Raw genomic sequence first — 20979 nt, forward strand, 5'->3', positions numbered from 1 at the left:
AAAACAGTAGGATCCAGCCCAGTTTTTTTTTTTTTTTTTTTTTTTTTTTTTTTTAACAAGGGTTGCACAACTGCATATTTAAAATTTACAGGGACCACTCCAGAGGACAGACTGCTATTAATAACTGTGAGAAAAGATGGCCCAACAGTGGGGAGAACCTCCTTAAAAAGTCAGGGAGGGACAGCATTATCCGGAGAACCTGAGGGCTTCAAATGACCAACAATCTCCTGCACAAAGGGCAGGGTCACAGGCTCAAACATGTACAAAACAGCAGAGCAGGGGACAGACACTGAGCGACAGGAGGTGAAATAAGTGAAATAAGTGCTCTGGTAGAAGTGACTATCAATGAAGAAGTGAAGAAAATTTTCACACACAGCAGGGAAGGCCTCAATTCCGACAGTCTGTGTTGCATTCAGAGCAGAGTTGATAACTTTAAACAACACGCGAGGCTTGTGGCAGTTTACAGAACAATATCAGAAAAATATTTTCTTTTAGCCTCTTTCACAGTGGATTGGTCATGACGCCAGCAATCCCTCAACAATACTTCTTCAGACTCAGAATTTTTAGCTGCCCTTTGTCACACTTGAATGATTATTTAGCTAGATTTTTATTAGTGAAGTGCTAATAGTACCGTGGAAGGAGTTGCTCATCCATTTGGAAAAAGCTGATATTATTTCACTCCCTCCTAGTGGGAGGAGGTTAACAGTTAGCATTTCAGCAAAACTATCATCTGTATGAACTTGGCAATCATATGTACATTGTAGTTTTGGAAAGCAACTCTTGTAAAGTGATGCTAAACCTTTAAAGCAGTAATTGTGAGGAGCGTTAGCTGGGGGGGGAAATCAAAATCAACGGCAGGATGGCAGCATTTGGAACATCCAGCCAGTGTCCAGTACTCAGTAACAGTGAGAGGAAGATAGCACCACTACTGTCCTACAGAACAGCTGGAGGTTGAGGGAGTGAAATAATGTCCCATTTTTCAAAACAGGTGAACTACTCCTTTAACCTCTGAAAACTCAAAGTTTGTGTGATGCATTGTAGTTAGATGTCACCTGATCAGATTAACTGGTTACTAATGCTTTTTACTTTGTGCACTTGCTTATTATAGTTTTGAGGCTTGTGCTGTAACTATTTCTATGCCAAAAGCGAACACAGCGACAGTCGTCATTCAGTCACCGAAGTGTGTCTTGTAGCCAAAAGCTTGAGGGGACCATGTGGTGGAGTCTGTCATTCACAGCTCAGACAAACTCCATCCCAGGTTTACAAATTACAGACTGCCGAAAGCACTGTACACCTAAGATTGTCAAAGGTGGCTGATGATGTCCTAAAAAGGCCATTGTATACCAGTGTCATCACTAGGGTTAGACTGATGTATCAGGCTTTTTGCTTTTTATTTTAAATCCCATATCAGCCAGTCAATGTCGTCTACCTCTGCAACAGTGGAGGTTTTATTTGATTCAAAGATAATGAATACTTGCTATTGGCAGTTTGAATGAAAACATGTAGGCCTTTTAAACGACATCAGTCTAGCCCTTGTCGTCGTCAATAAAAGATATTGCTTGACCATAGAAGAATCTCTATTGGGAGTTAAAGTCTTAACACCCTAACTGGAACGAATTTAAATGAGTCTGTCAGCTTTCTCTGCTGCTCCTTCTTAGACAGCCTCATAAATTAAAGATCCTAATCTAGACATGACAGTATATGCGTTCAGACAGTTCCAATCACTTTAATTCATTTAAATTTGATCAGAAACTTGTCTGTGTGCAGTAGATGCCTATTATTTTATGTAACAATTTTATATAACAGTATGTGGTGAAGGAAACTCAATCATTCTCAGTCATTTATATTTGTACTTGGATGTAGGATTTTGGATTAATAAACCTTTAATAGATTATTTAGAGCTGCTTATACTAATGAGGCTAATGCATCCAACTGTTTGACTAATACATTATGCATTTTAGGTGAATGACAGCTTTGCAGTTGGGGGTGAGTCATTTGATACGAACGCTGCCACTGACACAGTCGTAACTTTGATGATATCCAACAAACTGCATAATGCCATCTCAGTTGTTTATTTATTTATTTATTTTTTATTGTCAACTGTTGGAGAGTACAACTGGCTATGCAAACTCACCCTTGCACATACACACAGGTATGCTAGGCATAACAGATGTTACCTGTGTGTGTATGTGTGACTGTGAGTGAGTGTGTGAGTTATATCGTGTGCAACTAAACGATACATACTAATGCACGAATAGGAATGTGTCGCAAGCTTTTCCTCTGTTTTGCTCTTTTATGTTGGTAAGATTTTCCGCCCTGGGGCTTTTCTTCAAGAACAATGTCTTTCTGTAGCTGCAAGCAACTGGATAATTCATTCTCTTATTAATCATTCGAGTGCCTCGTTGAGATATACTGGTATTGAGAAGATGTCGCTTCCCCCTCATAAGGAAGTAACTTCTTTTCCAGGATGAAACACTACTGGATTTATCATTTCAGAATCTGGTCACCTCATGTAGTTTCCTGCAGTGTATCTGTTTATGGGACATTCAGCCTGAGTTGGTCATGATGTTCCTATAGGATTAATGTATATAACTACCTATATCTGCTGAATTTTGTTTCCCTTCTGTATGACTGGAAAACAGCTTTTCCAAGCAAATATGTATTAGTGCTGATCCTGTCACTATTTTATTTGGCTACCTGTTTGATTGCTCGTCTTCTCCTGCTCAGCTTGTGTTCACATTACTGCACCAGGTATGTTTCATATATAGTTCATGAGAGACTGTTTTGCCCTGATCTTGAAAAAGGCTCTAGGACCAAAACTTAATCCAAATAAAAGAGGAATACATATGGAGCAAGTGAGTGTGACACTTTTTCCTAAGTCCTCTTCCAGTGAGTAGCACCCCATTAGCAACCCATTGCAGCTACTTGCAATGGGTTACTTTCCCATATATGTATAATGCATAATGTGAACGATGACAAAAACTGCTTATAAGTATCTTTTAACTAATGATATCTGGGTAAAGGGTGCATCTGTAGTTGCTTCATGTGTATTACTGCTAAAGAGGTCTTACACAATCTACAATCATGTCTGTAAGGTGTGTGGGTTATGTAGTATCTTCATAATCCACCAGAGGGCCCTTAACTAACTGTACTATAAGACTGGCTGTGGACAATATTGTGGACATTTTCAAGTATAAGGAATTCACAACAACTGGCATTCACAAAACTTTAGTTTAACTAATAAAGAAAATAGTTTTAATATATTTCAAGCCACGTTCACACTCAGACTCATATCATACCATTGTTTCATAATGTCTAGTTTGACAACATGACAGCATTTCCAAAACCACTTGAGAATCAAAATGTCCTGTCAGAGCAGTATACCTGTCTCAGAGTTTGTATTTTCAGAACAATCAGATGCGATTAAACAGTTATGAGGCACTATACAGTGGATTGGCAGTGCAATTTTCTGCATACCCAGGGGGTATGGCCTTGCTTTGATGGTCCACAACAACGGGAGTTTCTTTGTGGCATGGCAAATGGCTCTAAGAAAGTCACATATATGAAATTACATATGATTCTGTGAGAGGCTGATATCATTTTCGCCTCTCTGTGTATTCCCTGTCTGCTGGGACAAATCAAACTGGTACAGGTACAGCACTGCTACATCACTACAATGTGGAAACAGAATTGTTTATTAGACTAACAGCTATACATTGTTTTGAGAGAACAAAAAAACAGCATCAGGTACCCCTCCCCTGTATGAAGACTAGCTAGATGAGAAGCAGGCAGGTGAGGAGATGACTGTTTAACGGCGCTTGTCGTACGTCTGTATTGTGCTCCACTCATAGGAATCTGCAATTATGGAGAAAAGTTTGTTAATCAAACCATAAACTTTTAGTCATTACCCCATACTTTGTCATCTCTAATCTTTAATTAATTTCTGAAATATTAAAATATTAATAATGAAATGTTAAAATGCTGCAGAATGGCACACTGTAATGATTCTAAGAGCTTTTAACAAAGAGGAACTAAATTACCTGGCTCCTCCTGGCTCCTTTTCCCCATCAGTCCAACAAAGGAGTTGATTTTATGCCCTTAAATGAAAAGATATTGTGATTCTAATCACACACAGATAATAACAGATAATATAATATTATGTAATAACGGCAGATTGCAAAGAGTGGACAGAAGTGGTATATACCTAACTGTAACAGATGAAGCACTAGGCTTCCCAAAAACATTTTGTCACCATGATTTCAGCTCTGTGAAAGCCAAGCCCAGTGAATCACTGGCCTGTGTTAGGTTAAAAGTGATGTAAAGCCAAGAGTCCTTCCATTATTGAGCTGCTAAAGAGGGTGAGCCTGTAGTTGGAGGTTGTTTTTAACAATGTGAAGAATGCACATTGTGCATAAGCGCCAACCTGAGGGACAACTGCATCACAGGCTACTGTCAATCACAGTAATGGACTCTAATATAGTCATGACGGAGGGGATCGAACGGGATGTTATAAAACTGCAATGAGACCCAAGAGAATATCCATACCCTACAAATCCCAATATTTCAATGATGTTGACAGGATTAAATCATAAATGCATAAATTGTGTTCTTTTCAATCATCTGGACAATGGAATAAATACTTTTGCCTGATCCCATGAGGATGTTTATTTAAATTTGTCCTTCCCATTTCATCTAAGAAATTGTATCAAAGATTATATGGGTTTCTGCGAAGGGTCAGATATTTAGCTCCATCTTTCCATCAGAAGCGTAAACAATCCAATTTAACTCTCAGATGTCCTTGGAGCATTGATCGTGGCACTCCCCCCCAACCCCTAATGATGAGTGATTTACAGTCATGCCTGCATTAAAGGAATAAACTGGATGTGCACTTATTCCGCACTGCATTAAATGTGAATGTAACGTGGGAGAGTAATTTAGAAAATGCCATTGACAGAAAGGGAAAATCCCCTCCTCCTCATTTTTGCCTCTGTTTTATCTCTTTTCCTCTCTCACACATACACTTCTCCATCCCAACCACTTTCCTTGCTGACCATTACTGACAAATTATAGTGGCCTAGCCTTCAAAGCAAAGAAGAAACAATAATATCTACAATGCCTCAAATACACAGTGAGCTGTGGGGGTGGTGGTGGTGGTGGTGAATTCATTAAAATATGTGAGAATGTATGCTCCCTCCAATTTACTTACTCTTCCTTAACCAGTGACATAAATATGAATGTTCAACTCACTGAATATATTCGCACAATTTGAGAGGTATTTGCTGTGTTACCATGCTGGCCTTTAGGAACTGGGTATCTGAGACCTCTTGGTCCCTCAAATCCACACTCACTGGGAATATGCTCTTGTCTGGAGAGCAACACTGTTCAATAAACTGCAAATCCTGAACAAAACAGCTTCTTTTAGTGGCCAGTTTTCTGGTCAGAGAGCAAACACTCCTCTTTACTGCTACTTGCCTCCCTCTGGCATTTGTTCTGTTGCCTATAATAACAATCATCATATTCCTAATATACAAATTATGATGGAAACTCATGGATATTGACTTTATATTTCAAGTGTGGTACTTGCCATACACTGGCACACATTTTGATCTTGTTTAAGTCATTATAATAACAAGAAATCACGTAGAAATTGGTGGAACCTATGTGCAAATAATATCAAGGTCAAAATCACATCAGGGCCAATGAGCTGACCCACAGCTTGTTAAATTGACCACATAATATTTGACTTTTTACTTGGTCTCCAGTTAAATGTATATGAACTGATTTGGGAAATGTTAAGTGTTGTTAAAAGCAGAAATATCGCCATAGCCTGCTTTCCAGTGACTTTTGAATTAGAGGCGCAAAAAGAAGTGTATGAACGACTGAAATGACTGGGACTTACTTTTGCGGGTGATCTGTGCGTTTGCTGTTGGAGACAAAAGGGAGAACAGTGTTTTTAGAGGGTAAACGATGGGAAAAACAACGCCGAATAAAGGGGGGATGACTGCGTGGTGTTTGGATATGGCGTATGAAGGTGGATGAAAGGAGTTCTTACCCATGGAGCGCTTCCCCATCAGACCGATAAACTGGTGCGGCCGAGGTTTCCTCGTCATCCTCAGGAGGATTTCTCTGAACGGGTCGGAGGAAAGCCATCCGTCCTGCTGGAGAAACTCACTTTATATTGCTGCACACACCAAGCGGGAGCCTGCTTACACTGGGGGTCTCATAATCCACGCATCAGACATCATTTGCCAACAAAACTCTCAGACTCCTCCATCCATTTAATTTATGGGAAAGTGAAAATAAAGTTACTGAAGACATTAATATGTGACTAATATGATAGTATGTCACCAAACTGTAATCCTAGTGGGAACATCGGTCATAATTTGATTTGATGTTTTAGATCTAATTTTGTGATCTAATTTGCTCTCCATCATAGTAAGCCACACCTTGTTGTACCCAGTTGACACCCATGCCACTACAAAACTGTGCGTAAAAATGTCTCATTAGCCCGAAAAATATTAATGGGACCCCCCGCCCCCCCACCCCCTGAATATTCACCCTGCACCCTACACCTTACCCTACACGCGCACTCGCACTCACCTCACTAATCCTTCCGCTTGCAGTGAACTTTCACGAAGGGTTTCTATTTTTATCTCAGGATATATTTCTAGAGTGCGCATTAGTCTGACTGCGACGCGGGGCTGTTACGGCTAATGCATTAAGTTGCAATGATTTATCCGGGCCTATCCAGGTCTTTCTTCTAAGGCAATTCATCTGGAGAATAGCCCCAGCCTGCAGTTTATGGGCAGAAGAAAAAAAAGGCGCTTGGCAGGAGTCCAACCCGCAATGTCAAATGCAGGACGTGCATTCCATATGAATGGAGACAGTCTGGGATGCGCTAATAAGCATTGCATTCAACTTACAGCCTATTACCTTATGTCAAAACACTTTACATTTAATATAATTGCATATGAACTCCTATAACATGAGCGCCAACATGGTATTGCAAAGTGCCACCCGGTCCAAACTGAATTTTTATTTATTTATTTATTTATTTATTTATTGTTTTGTTTTGTTTTTTGTGGTCAAAGATCAAGCAAAATGCATGCAATCCCAAATTATTTTTGAAGCCATAAACCAGACCAGATGTTCCCTGATAACTTAGTGACTTCATAATTTATCACCCTGACCAAATACGGATATCATGCCAGTCATCAATTAATAATCCAATTTGTCAATTTTTGCTCTAATTTGATAACGTTACATGTATGCCCTAGTCTTGGGCATACATTAGATAGGTTTTAATGAACTGACTCCACTAATTACAGCACATCTTGGCAATTTTATAATCTTATACCTATCAGTAGCTACAAAGCTGTTATTAGGATATATCATGCATCCGGGGAGCAAAAGCCAGTGTTAATTTTTCCTAAACTAACGTAGCGCCAGGGTAAAACCCGTTTATAGTGACTTAAATGACATCTGTAAATAACTAACTGACGGAGAACACATAAACCTGTACGGCACCTGCATTTGACTACTGCTCGTCCAATAGTCAAGCTCTTCTTTGGGGCCAATTTCCTCGCAAAAAACTTGGGCGACGGCGAGAAAGGCCATTAAAAGTGGCAGCAGGAGTAGTTTCATGATGCCGAACCTCTTCTTTTTGTCGTCGAGGTTACTGTTCGATACACCTTTGTCTTGCAATTCGACCTAAATTATCATTAATTATCAGCGGCCAACAAAAAGAAAAGAAAAACAAAACTGAGAAGGGATGAGGCTCGAGCAGATAGAGTTGTACACTGTGCGCGCGCTGCTTCTTCCCGTTAGAACTGTGTTACTCCCGATGTCACTCCATGCCGCGTGCGTCAAAATGCCCAGCTACCCTCTCCGAAGCTGTCCGCGCGCTCTGCCTCTGCCTCAACTTCCTCTCTCCTCGTGACCAAAACGCCTCGCGCACGGTCCTATATAGTAGCCAAAGCAGTGTTGCTTAGTAACGCCATTACAGTACTGTGATTACTTTGCGCACAATACCGACGTACTCTGCTTCAATTACAGCGATAACTTTAGTCACCAATCCAAAACATGCCTCAATTTATTACATACCGAACTGACTTCAACCCTGTTCGTCATCAGTCAGAGCTCCATTTAACCTAAACGCCCATTCACATCGAGAACAAAAACTACAGAGGTAAGTATAGCTCTAAAAACTTGTAGGAGGAGGGTTGGGAAGTGGGAAATCACACCAGATGCAGGCTTCTGCCTACACCCGACTGTCTTTAAATGATCCTAAAACGGCATGTCCCACTTCCAACCATACTTTTCTTTAATTAGTCACCGGCCTCCTCTCACAGCAGTCTTGCATCTCCCGCTGGAAGTGCACCACTTTTTTTTTTTTTTTTTTGTAATGATTTTATGGGCTATTTTGAGGACAATAGAGAACATGACACGCCGGTTTTGGATGTGACAGAAAGTGTTGAGTAGTGTAACAATAAATAAATAAATAAATGAAAAAATAAATGCTGCTCCCACGGAGTATAATACGCCTAAACAAATCCTTACGAACCAGCCAAACACTTTGGCTACACATTAAGGCCTTTACAATGAATGCAAACTGCACCAAGAAGCTGTGTCAAAAGATACTGAAAAACTTTATTTTATTGATTTTAAGGAATTTTTCATTCCTACTCAGCAACAGGCAACCTTTATCAGGATTTCTGATAATACTAAACCCTGAGTTTCAAAGTAGCATTTACTGTGTGAATGCTGAGGCGGCTTCTCATTGGGGAGCTTGTATCAACGGTCTTTCCCCCATGACGTCAGTATGTAATGACGCACTTCACTTTACATAGCCTTTTTGCCTAACCAGAGTTAAGGCTTCTATTTTTTTAAAATTCTGAAATTACTTTGACATTGCTATTGTGTTATTTTTATATGGACTTCACTGAATTTTTTCACTCCATAAATCCTTTCAAAAACGGAAAAGTAACTTCCCAGTTTACTTTCTTTCACTGTTTTTACATGGTTTGAAGAAGTTGGGATGCATCTGACCTATGGACCTACAAAATGTTCTGGGATGAAATCCACTCGGTCTATATGTTCCTCTCATATCAAAGCCTTTGGTTGAAAAAAAGGAGAATGGCTACCTGGAGGTGTATGTGACCTCACCCTGCCACTGATTTCCATTAGAAAAGCTGTTTGCTTAAGAGAAGGGTGCTCGTGGTGGACACTGACATGCCAAGTTCAGTGTCCACGCAGCTCAACATGCACTTGATTGCTCGAGTGCCTTTATTCCATTAACAATAAATCCTTTTATTTACCCATGTGCTATTGGCAAATGCAAATGTTGTCTCTTGGGGGTAGGGGTGGACTGCAATCTATCTCCTGTGTGGGGACATATCATTCATCCATCCATTCAAATTAATCCAAGACACACTACCAATTTACATAAACACAGGAGTATTTGTAAAGGAAGGCTTATATTGATCAGCACTGTTATACACATTTGACCTTGATATCCATCATCTTGTGTGGAATACACCAGCCAAAAGCACATATGCAAATTGTATACATGATTATATCTCTTCCCTGCCATGCCTATAATTGGCAAATTCATAGGAGCAACAACCTGCATCAGCAGTTATTGTTCTGGGTATCAAAGAGCAAATCAGTCCTGTGAAACTTTTCTCTCAGGTCTTCTCTGAGCAGGAACTGTGGACGTTTTTACACTAATATTAATTCCTTATCTCTACCCAAGGGGATCCATGGCCACAGAGCCACTCTGGACTGGAATTTAATCATCCACACAACTGTGACAGCTCATCCAATTAACAGACGGAAGGGGGAGGTGAGAGGAGAGAGAGAGAGAGAGAGAGAGATGATGGAACTGTGGAATCTATGGAAGGGAGTTACCACAGACATGGAGGATTGAGAAGAAAAGACGTAGGAGGTAAAAGAGCAAGGAGACACACTGTAGAAGGGAATGCTTAGAGGGAAAGAAACAGATATGCAAATTATTTAGAGAGAGCTGGACAAATAGGACATGAGTCCAGAGAGACCAAGAGATGTTTGTGGTTGTTACCGCTGTGTGCGTAATAAAATCAGCTGGATTCCCTAGTAGGTCACTGTGGACTCTTTTCTGTATGAAATCCTGCATGCCCTTATCTAAAATTGATAAGGGCATCAAGGACCAAATGGCACTTTGAGATTACAACTGGAGACTTTATTTATATAACTGTCACATATGAGTTCAATGCGTGGGAATATTTGAGAAAAAGTTCATTTTGTGCATGGACTGAATCCAAAGCAGATAATTTGCTATCAGATATGGTGCTAAAGATTAATGCATTGGTGAATTAAATGGGGAAATCCCTGGAGTCGAAGGGGCTATAATCTGTAAACAAAATGCAAAAATCTTGTCAGACATTTAATTTATATTCATATTAAAATAGCTGGTACTAGATGCCAAATCATATCGAAGTAATGGAAAAATGAATTACTGCTAAATAATTAAAGGACTTAAAATGCCTACCTCCCCCAGGCTGACATGACTGAATTCATTTCTTGATTTTGGTGAATTTGTGGTGCTCCTAGCCATATATGCAGTGTAATGTTTTAAGATGTTTTAAAATGAAAACTAGTGAGAAATTTTGACTTGTCAAACTTCAGACTTACTTTCTGAATTCTTCTTCTAAAGGATTCATCGTCTGATGCCAATTTTTGGGGTTGACTGAGATTTTGACAGATGTCAAAGGCTTTGGTGGAAATGACAAGAGTGCCACTGTTTTTTGTTTGCTTGTTTGCTTGTTTGTTTTGAAAAAACAAACACACTGTTTTTTTTTTTTTGTTTGTTTGTTTGTTTTTACCAATGCTGGAGGTGCTTGCACTGAATGATGAAGAAATAGATAGATAGATAGATAGGTAGATAGGTATACTTTATTGATCCCAGACTGGGAAATTCATACTCACTGTATGTCACTTGTCATCTAGGAACTGCAAGACACTGGGTGCTTGTGGTGTAACTGTTGAGGTTTATCGAGACACATTTATACATGTTGCATCAGAGAGTCCAGGGAGATATTCCACCAACAAGAGTATGTGGTTCCACCTCCAGGGGGCGATGTAGAGCACTAAAACTTGTCTAAACTGAGTCAAATGAACAGTGGTCAATGAGACTTTTCCAGAAAATCAGCTCTCTAAATGATACTTTTTCCCCCCATGAGACTTAAAGGGATAGTTCACCCATTTAAAAAAAAAAAAGGTGATATTATTTTACTCCCCCCTCCCCCTTCTTTTTTTCAGAATGGGTGAACTATCCCTTTAAATAGGATAGGTTCAGTATTTATCTACTTTTCAAATGAGTGAACTTATCCTTTAATACAAAGGCTAACTCTAAGTCTTTTCAAAAGACAGATGCTTTACAGTGAGTGAGTTGATGTAAATGTAACAGGCTATCACGTCATGTACTCTGTGGGCATAACTGGTTGAGCAGATAGGGCGCAGCAGGGGCTCCGGCACTTCTTTTCCTGCATGAGTCCCTTGATGGCTGTGACAGATATGCTGCTTCTACACTCACTGCCTATAGTCTGAAAGGTTTTTTTTCCATGGCATCGACTGCTGTGCCGAGTCAAGATAATCTGTCCTCTTGAGTTTGGAAATTAATGACCATTTCACTGTAAGAAAAAAGGACCCTGTAGTGTTTAATAATCTTTGCATAATTTAGATATTATTTTTTTCAGAGCAGCATTACCATTATTCAGATTCTGATAACGAGACAGAAATATTTTGACTCTTGCCTCCTCTCCTGTGTTGCGATTATCGTATAGGTAGCTCCATACACAACAGCAGACATTCAGATTATTCAGTAATTTGTCTCATCAGCGCACTGTTAGTTAATGAGTTCCAAAGGAAGAATATTAAAAATAAATAAATAAACATCAAACAAACCAAGTACTTGCTTTTTCCTAACTTTTACAAATTCGGGAGGACTCAACTGAATCATCCAAATGAAGTCATTAACATAAAAAGATTTCTCTGTAGCCTCACTCTGATTTACATGCTCATGTGTATTCATCCAGGTCCAGGTCCAGGTCTAGGTCCAGGTCCACCCATTTGGGGAAAAGATGAAGATAATACATGTTGTAGTTTGATTTGTTCCATTTTAGACAGTGTAAAATGTCATTAGATTAAACATGCAGGCCAGCAGTACAGACAAAAAGGCAAGCTATGTGTAGAGCTGTGGTTAACCCTCCGAAAGCCCGGCAAATTGTCTTGATTTCTTTAAAAAAAAAAATGGAGACAAAGATAATTAGCAAATTAGTAAGAAATGACCTGAAAATAAGGCCTGAGAAACTCAAATTAAACAATGAAATAAAGTGAATTAAACACTGAATAAAAAAAGAAAATTCTCAAAAAGTTCCCCCCAAAAATTAAAAATTAAAAGAAACAGTGAAAAAGTGAAAGAACTGAATTTGGGGTTTCAAAGGGTTGATCCTTCCCTCCTAATCAAGCTGCCCAGTGGCCCCTGAGCACTTCCTCTGGCTCTTAAGAGGATCCCATGGGGGCTGCAGTAGAAGATGAATTTCATTTCACCATCATATTTATTCTCTCAAAGTTTGGTTGAATTTCTTCCCAAAGGATCCCACCTAAGAAGATTGTGGTTGTCAGACATAACCTGGTATAGGAGCACAAAGTGAGTTGATCTGATTTTTTTTCCCCTCTGACAACATAGAAATCAACAGAAAAGTCCTCTCTTTGTTGGTAGCCACGGAGTGAGTCTGGGTGGGTTTTCAATGAATTTCTGTGAATTTATTTCAATATAATCTCTTGAACTGACATTTGAGATACATTTGTAGCTGGGTTTGTTTTATGGCTTCATCAATGTATCCCACAATCACAAAAAACTGGCTCAGACATCCAAAAAAAAAAAAAAAAAAAAAGAAAGAAAAAAACACACACACACAATTGTTTGAAATGAGGGTCTGCGATGTAATGCCTAATTATCAGTCCATGATGTAAAAAGGTTTTACAGCCCCTGCCTTGCTCAAATGGTTCATCAGCTTAGCAGCTGTTGAAAAAGTGTCACTTTATCTGCCATTATTCCTGCAGCTGATGTTGGAATTCAAACCACACAGCTGGTCACAAACCTGCATTAAAAACACATGTAGCTGTCAAGTTCTATCAGTTCTCCCACCAACGGCTCAGTCAGTCACTTTGAGAGTGAAAACAACAGCTTCAGCTCAGTGTAACACTGATAAAGCCAGATGGCATTATATCTGGATAAAAGATTAAAGCACCACCGCTTGTGTGGTATTTGATAAAATTGGTTTTAAACTGATTTTGATTTTCATCCAAGCTTGCTCTGCTCTTTTTGTGGCTGAACGTTTTTTTCCTCTGCAAAGAGTTTGGTACCCTGAAGAATACTGTGACCTTCTGATAGATCTGCTCCCCTGAGCTCCAGCTGCATCTATGTAATGGATATTCACTTGTGGGTGGGCCCATGTGAAAGGAATGCTGATAACCTGACTGTCTGAGACACAAGGAAGAACAAGCTTTACCATATATTGAAAATGCTTGTTCTCCTCCGATAGATAACAGGCACAAAAGGCTGAATAATGCGTTTTAAGCCCCACCAGTGATGCTGAATTCAATATTTTAAGTGCCAAAGACAAATTTTGGTGTGTAGAGGTATCTTTGTCCTATCTTGGTTGCAGACCAGGCCCAATTTTAAAGACAAATGCAAACTATGAAATATGTCGCCAAAAAACCACACTGTTCCAATCTGAGAATTATTGAATGCTGGCTCCTAAAAACACCCACTAGTGATGATTTTTTTTTTTTTTAAGCAAAGCAACACAAAGCAAAGTGGTCATACTCGGCCTCCATGTTCTCTTAGGAGGTGGGGAGCTGTGGCTTGTTTGCAGTTTGTTTGCCGAGTCATTTGAACAAATTAACAGGGAGTTATTGTATGATGTACTTCACATCAACTTCAGTTACAATTGCTACCAGCCAAATGTCAAGTACACCTATAGAACAGGATGACGCATGTAGCAATGTGGGGATGAAATCAAATCGTGTAGCAAACACAGCTGTTATTCTTGTTTATAACATTTACCTTTGCGCACCTCTCTCTCTCACACACATGTACACACACACACACACACACACACACACACACACACACACACACACACACAAGCAACACAAAATGAAGAGATTTCATGTTTGAATGTGCCACCAAGGCTATAATGACATTTTATTTTCCTTAGACACTGAAAAAATGAAATCATACTGTGTAACTTACGATTTAGTTCCACTTTGCCATAATGTGTGCATCCTTCCCCTGCCTTTCTTCACCATTCCCACACACATGCACTTTAAAAGATTACTATCCCGCTACCAGTTCAGTGAAAGAATGAATCACCCTGGCTTTTGGAAGTTGCTTAGGGGTGATCTCCATTCAGTGGTGCTAAAAACCCTATCTAGAGGGAGTTTAATCAAGACAGTCTACCTGGGCTTGTGGAAGATGTCAGTTCTAATCGGTGCTCTCTAATCGGGCTCTGCAGAGCACTCTCTCATTGTCACTCTCATTTGCGACATGACCCAGCCCTCACCTCTCAACCCCTTCCCTCTGTACCTTTCTACAAGCATGCTGACAAATGAAAAGAAGAGGCACTAAAATGCTCCCATGGTTTGCACCAGCAGCTACGGATAGATCCTTAAGGTGATGTCTAAGCCTCAATAAACATTTTATGTTACTCTTTCCATTTGCTGCTCAAATAAAATGTCTGGAAGCAGTGCTCGGTAAGTGTAAAGTTGGGCAATATATTAATTAGGCTAGATAAGCTATAGGGTTATCTATGTTTTATTGTTTGCCTGTCGCAATTCAGCATTTCCTCAACAAACAGTAGCAGTAGGTAATAAACTGTGAAGTAGGGCTCAACCAATATGAGCTTATAAAGGCAGTGTTTTTGAAGTGAAGATGTCAATTTGTAATATTTTGAGCTGAAATTCTCTATTGGATTTGGAAACAAACAGACAAACAAACAAACAAACAAACAAACAAAAAAACAGGGAGGAAGAGCCTCTGAAGATGCATTTGGAAAACCATGAAATGAAAACTCATCATAAGAATAATTATCAGACATACTGCAGAATTCAGTTCATGTTAATGTGTCTTTATTGTCCCATCATGAAGGAAAATTGCGTCCAGTACATAAAGGAAAATATGAAACATAAAAGACCAACAGACACAGCTTCACCATGGTCGGAGTGCAAATTTGCATTAGAGTCCTGTGTTCAGCATTCTGATTGCGGTGGCAATGAATGAATCCCCCGCTCTCTTGCCCTTTGCGATGTCCAGATGGCAGCAGTTCAGTCCAATCAAAACACCTCATTTGAATCGATTCAGGTTCAAGTGTCCCCACAGACCATGGGTTTTTCAAAGTTTTTCAGCAGACTTTGATTAAGACATGGACGTGGAAGTTGCGCCTGGGGACCTTCATATGAAAAGATAACTTGGTTTGTGTTGTGTTAAAGTGTTTCAGTGTTGTGCTTTATATGTTTAAAGTGGTGAGATTAAAACATACTTTTAAAGCAAACTTACAAACATTGAATGAATGAATCAATGAAAATAATGGTGCACTTTGTAAAATGGAGGATAGACTGAAGTGAGCATTGTTTAGACTGAACTGACAAAAAATGTGCAGTAAGTACACAGTTGATCACTGACTCAGGCCAGTGACAAGAAACTGTGTGCGTATATCAGTGTTTTGTGTTTTAGCTGAGTCTCCTCATTACTGGGTCTGACAATCTGATCCCTTTAGACTCAACCATCAGTTTTCATGCTTATTCCACATTATTTGTTAGTCAAGTCTGAAGGGTCCTTCAGTGCACTAATTCAAATTATATTTCATTTTGCTGAGGGCCCCTGGAAGGCCTGCAAGGTGATGCTGGACCCCACTGCCACATAGAACCAATGTAGTGCTGATTAACTCGACAATAACATGGACTTAATCAAACTGCATTATATCCATTGTATCAGCTGGATCATAGACTGGGTCAGATCTCAGTTTTGAAGGAATACTTAAATGTTTTGAGCACAGCTTCCCCAGACTGAGACAAGATGATGGATACCATTTTCACGTCTGTATGTCCAGTGGTTCAGTTCCTGTGGGTAGCATTTCATGTTAGCTTAGCATAAAGACTTCAGGTCTATGTGAGTCGTTAGCCTGGTTCCGTCAAAGTGAAAAAATAGACCTTACAGCAAATTTGAAGCTATCTTATTTTCACAGTGTATCACATGTATTTGAAATGTATGTCTCGGCTATTTTTTCTTAAAAAACGAGTCATGTCAGGAGAAGTGAGATGGTGTAACTGTAACCACCAGACACATCTATCCTTCCGTGTATCGCAGTCATCTGCGCATCGCTGAAGGTGAAGGAAGATCCACCACAAATTAACCACAAAACCACTCATGTTCTGTTTCTAAAATTCCAAGATGTAGATTTCAATACACATGATACACTGTGTAATTAAGACAGCTTCAGAGTTTAAGTCGGAAAAAGGGTATTTTGCCCAAAATATTGGAGTGTCCCTTTAATAAACGGCCTCTGCCTCGCCCATATCGGCAAAAGGACACAGCATATCGGTCTAATCCTGAGACAACCATCATTACATACAAATGAGAACAAATGAAGTTACGCATCTCTTAGTCAAACTTGGGATCAAAATATCCCTTTGGCATCCCCAGCCAGGCTGAATGACTGTGCCACTCGGTGAAGTCACTCTGTCGTGTCTACTAGCAATGACGAAAAGGACGAAGCCCAGACGTGATCAATCACATTCAGACGGGGAATTACACAGGAGCTCCGCTGACACCACTGACACTACTACACAAGAGAGAAACAGGGGAGAGGGAGAGAGAGAGAGAGACGGAGCCAGACAGAAAGAGGGAGGGTGTGGTCTTCATTCATCCATTCCTGTTGCCGCAGTCTTTAACTGGATTACGTATGACAAGAAACCCCTTGTGTCTGTAGAGGGAAAAGTGGGCAGCATGTTGAAGCATTCCAGTAACAGTAATTGACATCCATCAATCACATTTTTATGTTCGTCCGCTGTTCGTATTGATAAAACTCACTCAATTAGACTGAACGAGAAATATTTTGTGCTTGCTGATGCGTTTGGAGCCCTGTCACAGCAGGCTGAAATACTGGCTGCATACCAAGAGGATGTTGTTGTCATATCTTGTTAATGAACCAGTCAATACTGATGCTGTTGCCTTAAAGCTTAACCAGAAAGTCAGTTTATGGAGGAAAAACTGTGTGGAAAGATCATTTTCACTTTCAATTTGAGTAAAATTGAACAAGTGAGAAGGTTTTCATCCAGTCGCAGCTTCATACTATAGTGAGTGAAATCTGAACAGCTAATCTGGTTTGATGCCACACCTTTGTCATCTGAAAAAAAAAAAAATGTTTTTCTCTTTTCAGAGAGCAGAAATATTTAAAGGTAAACACTGATTGTGTCCTTGGTGCCAAAGAGGGCAACACATCTGATATCTTAATTCATTAGCAACAAATTGCAAAGGCTGCAGTTATCAATCTAGTTAAAATGACGCACATCACATGCAGCAGGTTGACTCACTTTCACACTAATTACAAATTACGCAAGCCTGTTGCCCTTGCCTCTCAAGGACATCCAGTTCCATATCAGCTGAAGTATAGCTTAATCTTCTTTGTTCTTGCACCGCAGGATATGTATACGCTTCAGCTCATCCTTTTCTTTATGTATGCACAGGGCAAGATCCTCCTCTGGAGTATTTTACCTTGAATAGTGTGGAGATTTCTGTCAATATCTGATTAAGGACAATGTTTGTCCCTGGCTCCAGGGTTGTTGTATGTCCAAGATTTTCTGTCAAGACCTCTTGTTTGCATTCAGTAAACAATGCCATTTCCTAAAGGCCACAAAATGAATGTGGTTTCCAGAGGAATCGTTGCACCGGCTCTTTTGTGTTTTGCAACTTGTTCTCTTCCTCAGTTTCTAGACATGACACTTGCTAGGTTCACATGTATCGTGTAACATACTCACCTTGCTCCTGCCAGCCACCATTGTAAGCGAGGACCAGCACAGAGAGCGGCTGTCCTGTATAACAGCTAGGGGAGAAGCAAAACTACATCAAAATTGTCAAAACTGTTGAATAATTCCTTTAATAAATATAAAATCAGTTACTTATACAGGTCATGAGTTTCAAATGATAAGGTTATATATCTTGATGGAGTATGGTTGTGATGTACTGTTTTTTTTTTTTTTAACCAGCTTTTATAAGGATTATTATGTTTATTGTTGAAATATTTTAGCACAGACCATATCCTTGTTGGTTGCACAGAAATTCATGCTCAGTTCAAGGTTCATGTTTTAAAGGTTCAGTATTTTTCTTTTTTTTTCCACTTTTTTTTTTTACTGACAGTCAGTCATGGCTTACATAAAATGAGCTCAGCAGATTCAACTTTCAATTATATAGTGTCAACAGAAAATAGGGCTTCAGTAGTCAGATTTATTTTACAAGTTGAGGAGAAGTAAAAAAAATAAATGCTGTTCTTTTAGTGGAGGCCTTAGACATAAAGTCTGACATGTTGTTCAGAGCTGGCGCATTTCCCCCTGTATGTTGACACAAAAACTTCATTTCCTGGCTGCATGATGAGTGCGAGCGCTAGGTAGTTAAACAGGTCTCATAAAACAAGAAAGCTGCCTGTATTTACAGTTAAGTCAGTAGGCTGGGAGATGATTTCCCACCAGATCATGGGGGGAATGAGGGGTGGAGTAGATTTATAAGTAATTCTATTACCCATAAAAGTAATGTCATATTTTAGTGCTCATCTACGGAAATTACCATGTCTGTTCATTCATTATATTTATCACTTGGTGCTTCATTATAATGGCCATAAGATCTGACCATATTGTGGATGGTCAGTGTCAGATTGTGTCCTGTGTATCTCCACACTGAGATTCAGAAATAAGACAAACAAACCTATCAGCTTAGTTTGTTTGGCCTGTTTTAACTGTTCATTCATTTTAATTGTTCATAATGGTTCATTCGTGATATCCAGCCAAGCAGAGTTTAAAAGCAACCTGTGCATTTTCCCCCCAAATGTCCAAGCACTTTTGATTTCCAACCAACAGAAAAATGAAATACGTGTTTTGAATGTATCAGTTAACATCCGAATCTTTGAAAGATGAGATCATGAGCCAAGATTGATATTAAATTATATCTTTTATCCTAGGAGTATTCAAACTTTTCTATGTTCTGAAACCAAAATTTCATTCCCCCCCTGGACCCCCACTTCAAGTGATTATGGTCTCGAGACCCTGATATGATATGTGATAATTATAAAGTGATCTAGGTGTCATATTTGTCAAATAAATTCAAAGTGATGAGAATAATACATAATATTAAAATAATTACTGCAGCGATGTCTAGTAAATTAACCCTTTGAAACATATTCACTTGAAACAAATTCTTTCAAAAACATGCAGAGGAAAAAAAGATGACTAGCCAATTAGCAGAAATTACTGGAACATAAAACATAAATATTGAAGAAAGAAAACAAGAAAACTATATTTACAATTATGATATATTTAACAGTCAGATCAGTAAAGCTGGATCAGGTTTCATCTATTTAAGTGCTTTTGTGATCTATTTCTCATTTTGCTGGGGACCCCATGGAAAACCCTCAAAGACCCCTAGGGGCCCCACACCCCACTTTGTAAACCTTTGTCCTAAGCCAAAGTAATGACAGTAAAAGCTCTTGGCATGGTGCTTGTGTTTGCCTTCAAGCTGTTTAAACCAACAGTCATATGAGAGGCGGTAGATAGCAGCTGCATCCAGTTAGTGACCACACTTCCAGTTAGCAGAGCAGGAAGTTCGGCAAGTTCAACAGAAGAATTAATGGCAATAATTGTTCATGTCAATTTAACCAGTGTGATCATTTCAGAGAAAGGGTGAAAAGGAGCAGGAGGCAAACTACAAATATGATGCTCCCTCTGGAAGTCACATTCATCCTGTGGCCTTTAGGAAACACTTCCAAACTATCAGTCTACCCCACATTACTATTCATCACATCGATAGGTCGGTGTTATGTTAAACATAACGTTGACTGTGATCTCGATGTGACCTCTGCTCTTTCACTAATGAAATGCTTTAGCATTCCACTGATGGATTACTGTTGCTGGCAATGATTTCTCCTGCCTGCATGGCTGTGATATGAAAAGGCTAAGCTGTTTCAATACTCCTCTCCCACAGTGGTTTAATGATTCAGAACACTCTCACACCTGTTTAGTCCTTTGAAATCCAGAAGTCAATTCACAGTTTTTTTTTTTCCTGGAATATTTTACCTATTTATCTTTTTATTTATCTTTTCATCTTATTTTTCTTTTACTTTTCTAACGTTCTTGTATTTTTTGATAACTTTTATGTAAAAACAAAATAAAATAATAATGATAATAAAGTAGGTGGGGGAATAATTTTCTTCATCTTCTTATGTTTTTTTTTTTTTTTTTTTTTTTTTTTTTTAAAAATAAATTCATCACTATTTTCCCCAAGTGAATTTGCTCAGGTTTCAAAGGGATACATTCTTTTTATTTTTTTCTTAATTTTCAGGTATTTTTTGGATAATGTTTTTTTTTTTTTTTTTTTTTTTTTTTTTTGCTGTAGTTGTATTATTTTTCTTTTTCTTTTTCTTTTTTTTTTTACAATTTTTTTTTTTCCTAATTTGTTAATCACCATCTTTTTAAAAGAAATCAAGAGAATTTTTTTTCAGGTTTCAAAAGGTTATGACAAAACTGTATTTAGAATGAGTATCAATATTAAACACATTAGCCAATTACAAAACATTACAAACAGACTAAGTGCCATTACATGGTGTAGCACCTATCTCTGTAGGCTTATCACATACAGACAACACACTGTTGAGCTTCAAACACATGGAG

General features: G+C 39.0%; 1 protein-coding gene across 2 annotated transcripts; it reads right to left on the bottom strand.

Moving 5' to 3' along the window:
• Window positions 1–3227: 3227 nt before the first annotated feature.
• tac1 (tachykinin precursor 1) lies at window positions 3228–7916 on the bottom strand. Of its 2 annotated transcripts, none has more exons than XM_030063783.1 (5): window positions 7528–7916; window positions 6053–6155; window positions 5900–5923; window positions 4041–4097; window positions 3228–3855 (listed from the first exon to the last, which is right to left on the bottom strand). In XM_030063783.1, exons 1-5 carry the CDS (start codon window positions 7642–7644, stop codon window positions 3809–3811), a joined length of 348 nt encoding a protein of 115 aa, XP_029919643.1. In that variant the 5' UTR covers window positions 7645–7916; the 3' UTR covers window positions 3228–3808. The 2 variants fall into 2 exon arrangements, with proteins under 2 accessions (XP_029919643.1, XP_029919642.1); XM_030063782.1 differs by having other exon boundaries at window positions 6053–6158.
• Between the last annotated feature and the right edge of the window lie 13063 nt (window positions 7917–20979).

Source organism: Myripristis murdjan, chromosome 11, assembly GCF_902150065.1.
Source record: "Myripristis murdjan chromosome 11, fMyrMur1.1, whole genome shotgun sequence".
NCBI lineage: Eukaryota > Metazoa > Chordata > Actinopteri > Holocentriformes > Holocentridae > Myripristis > Myripristis murdjan.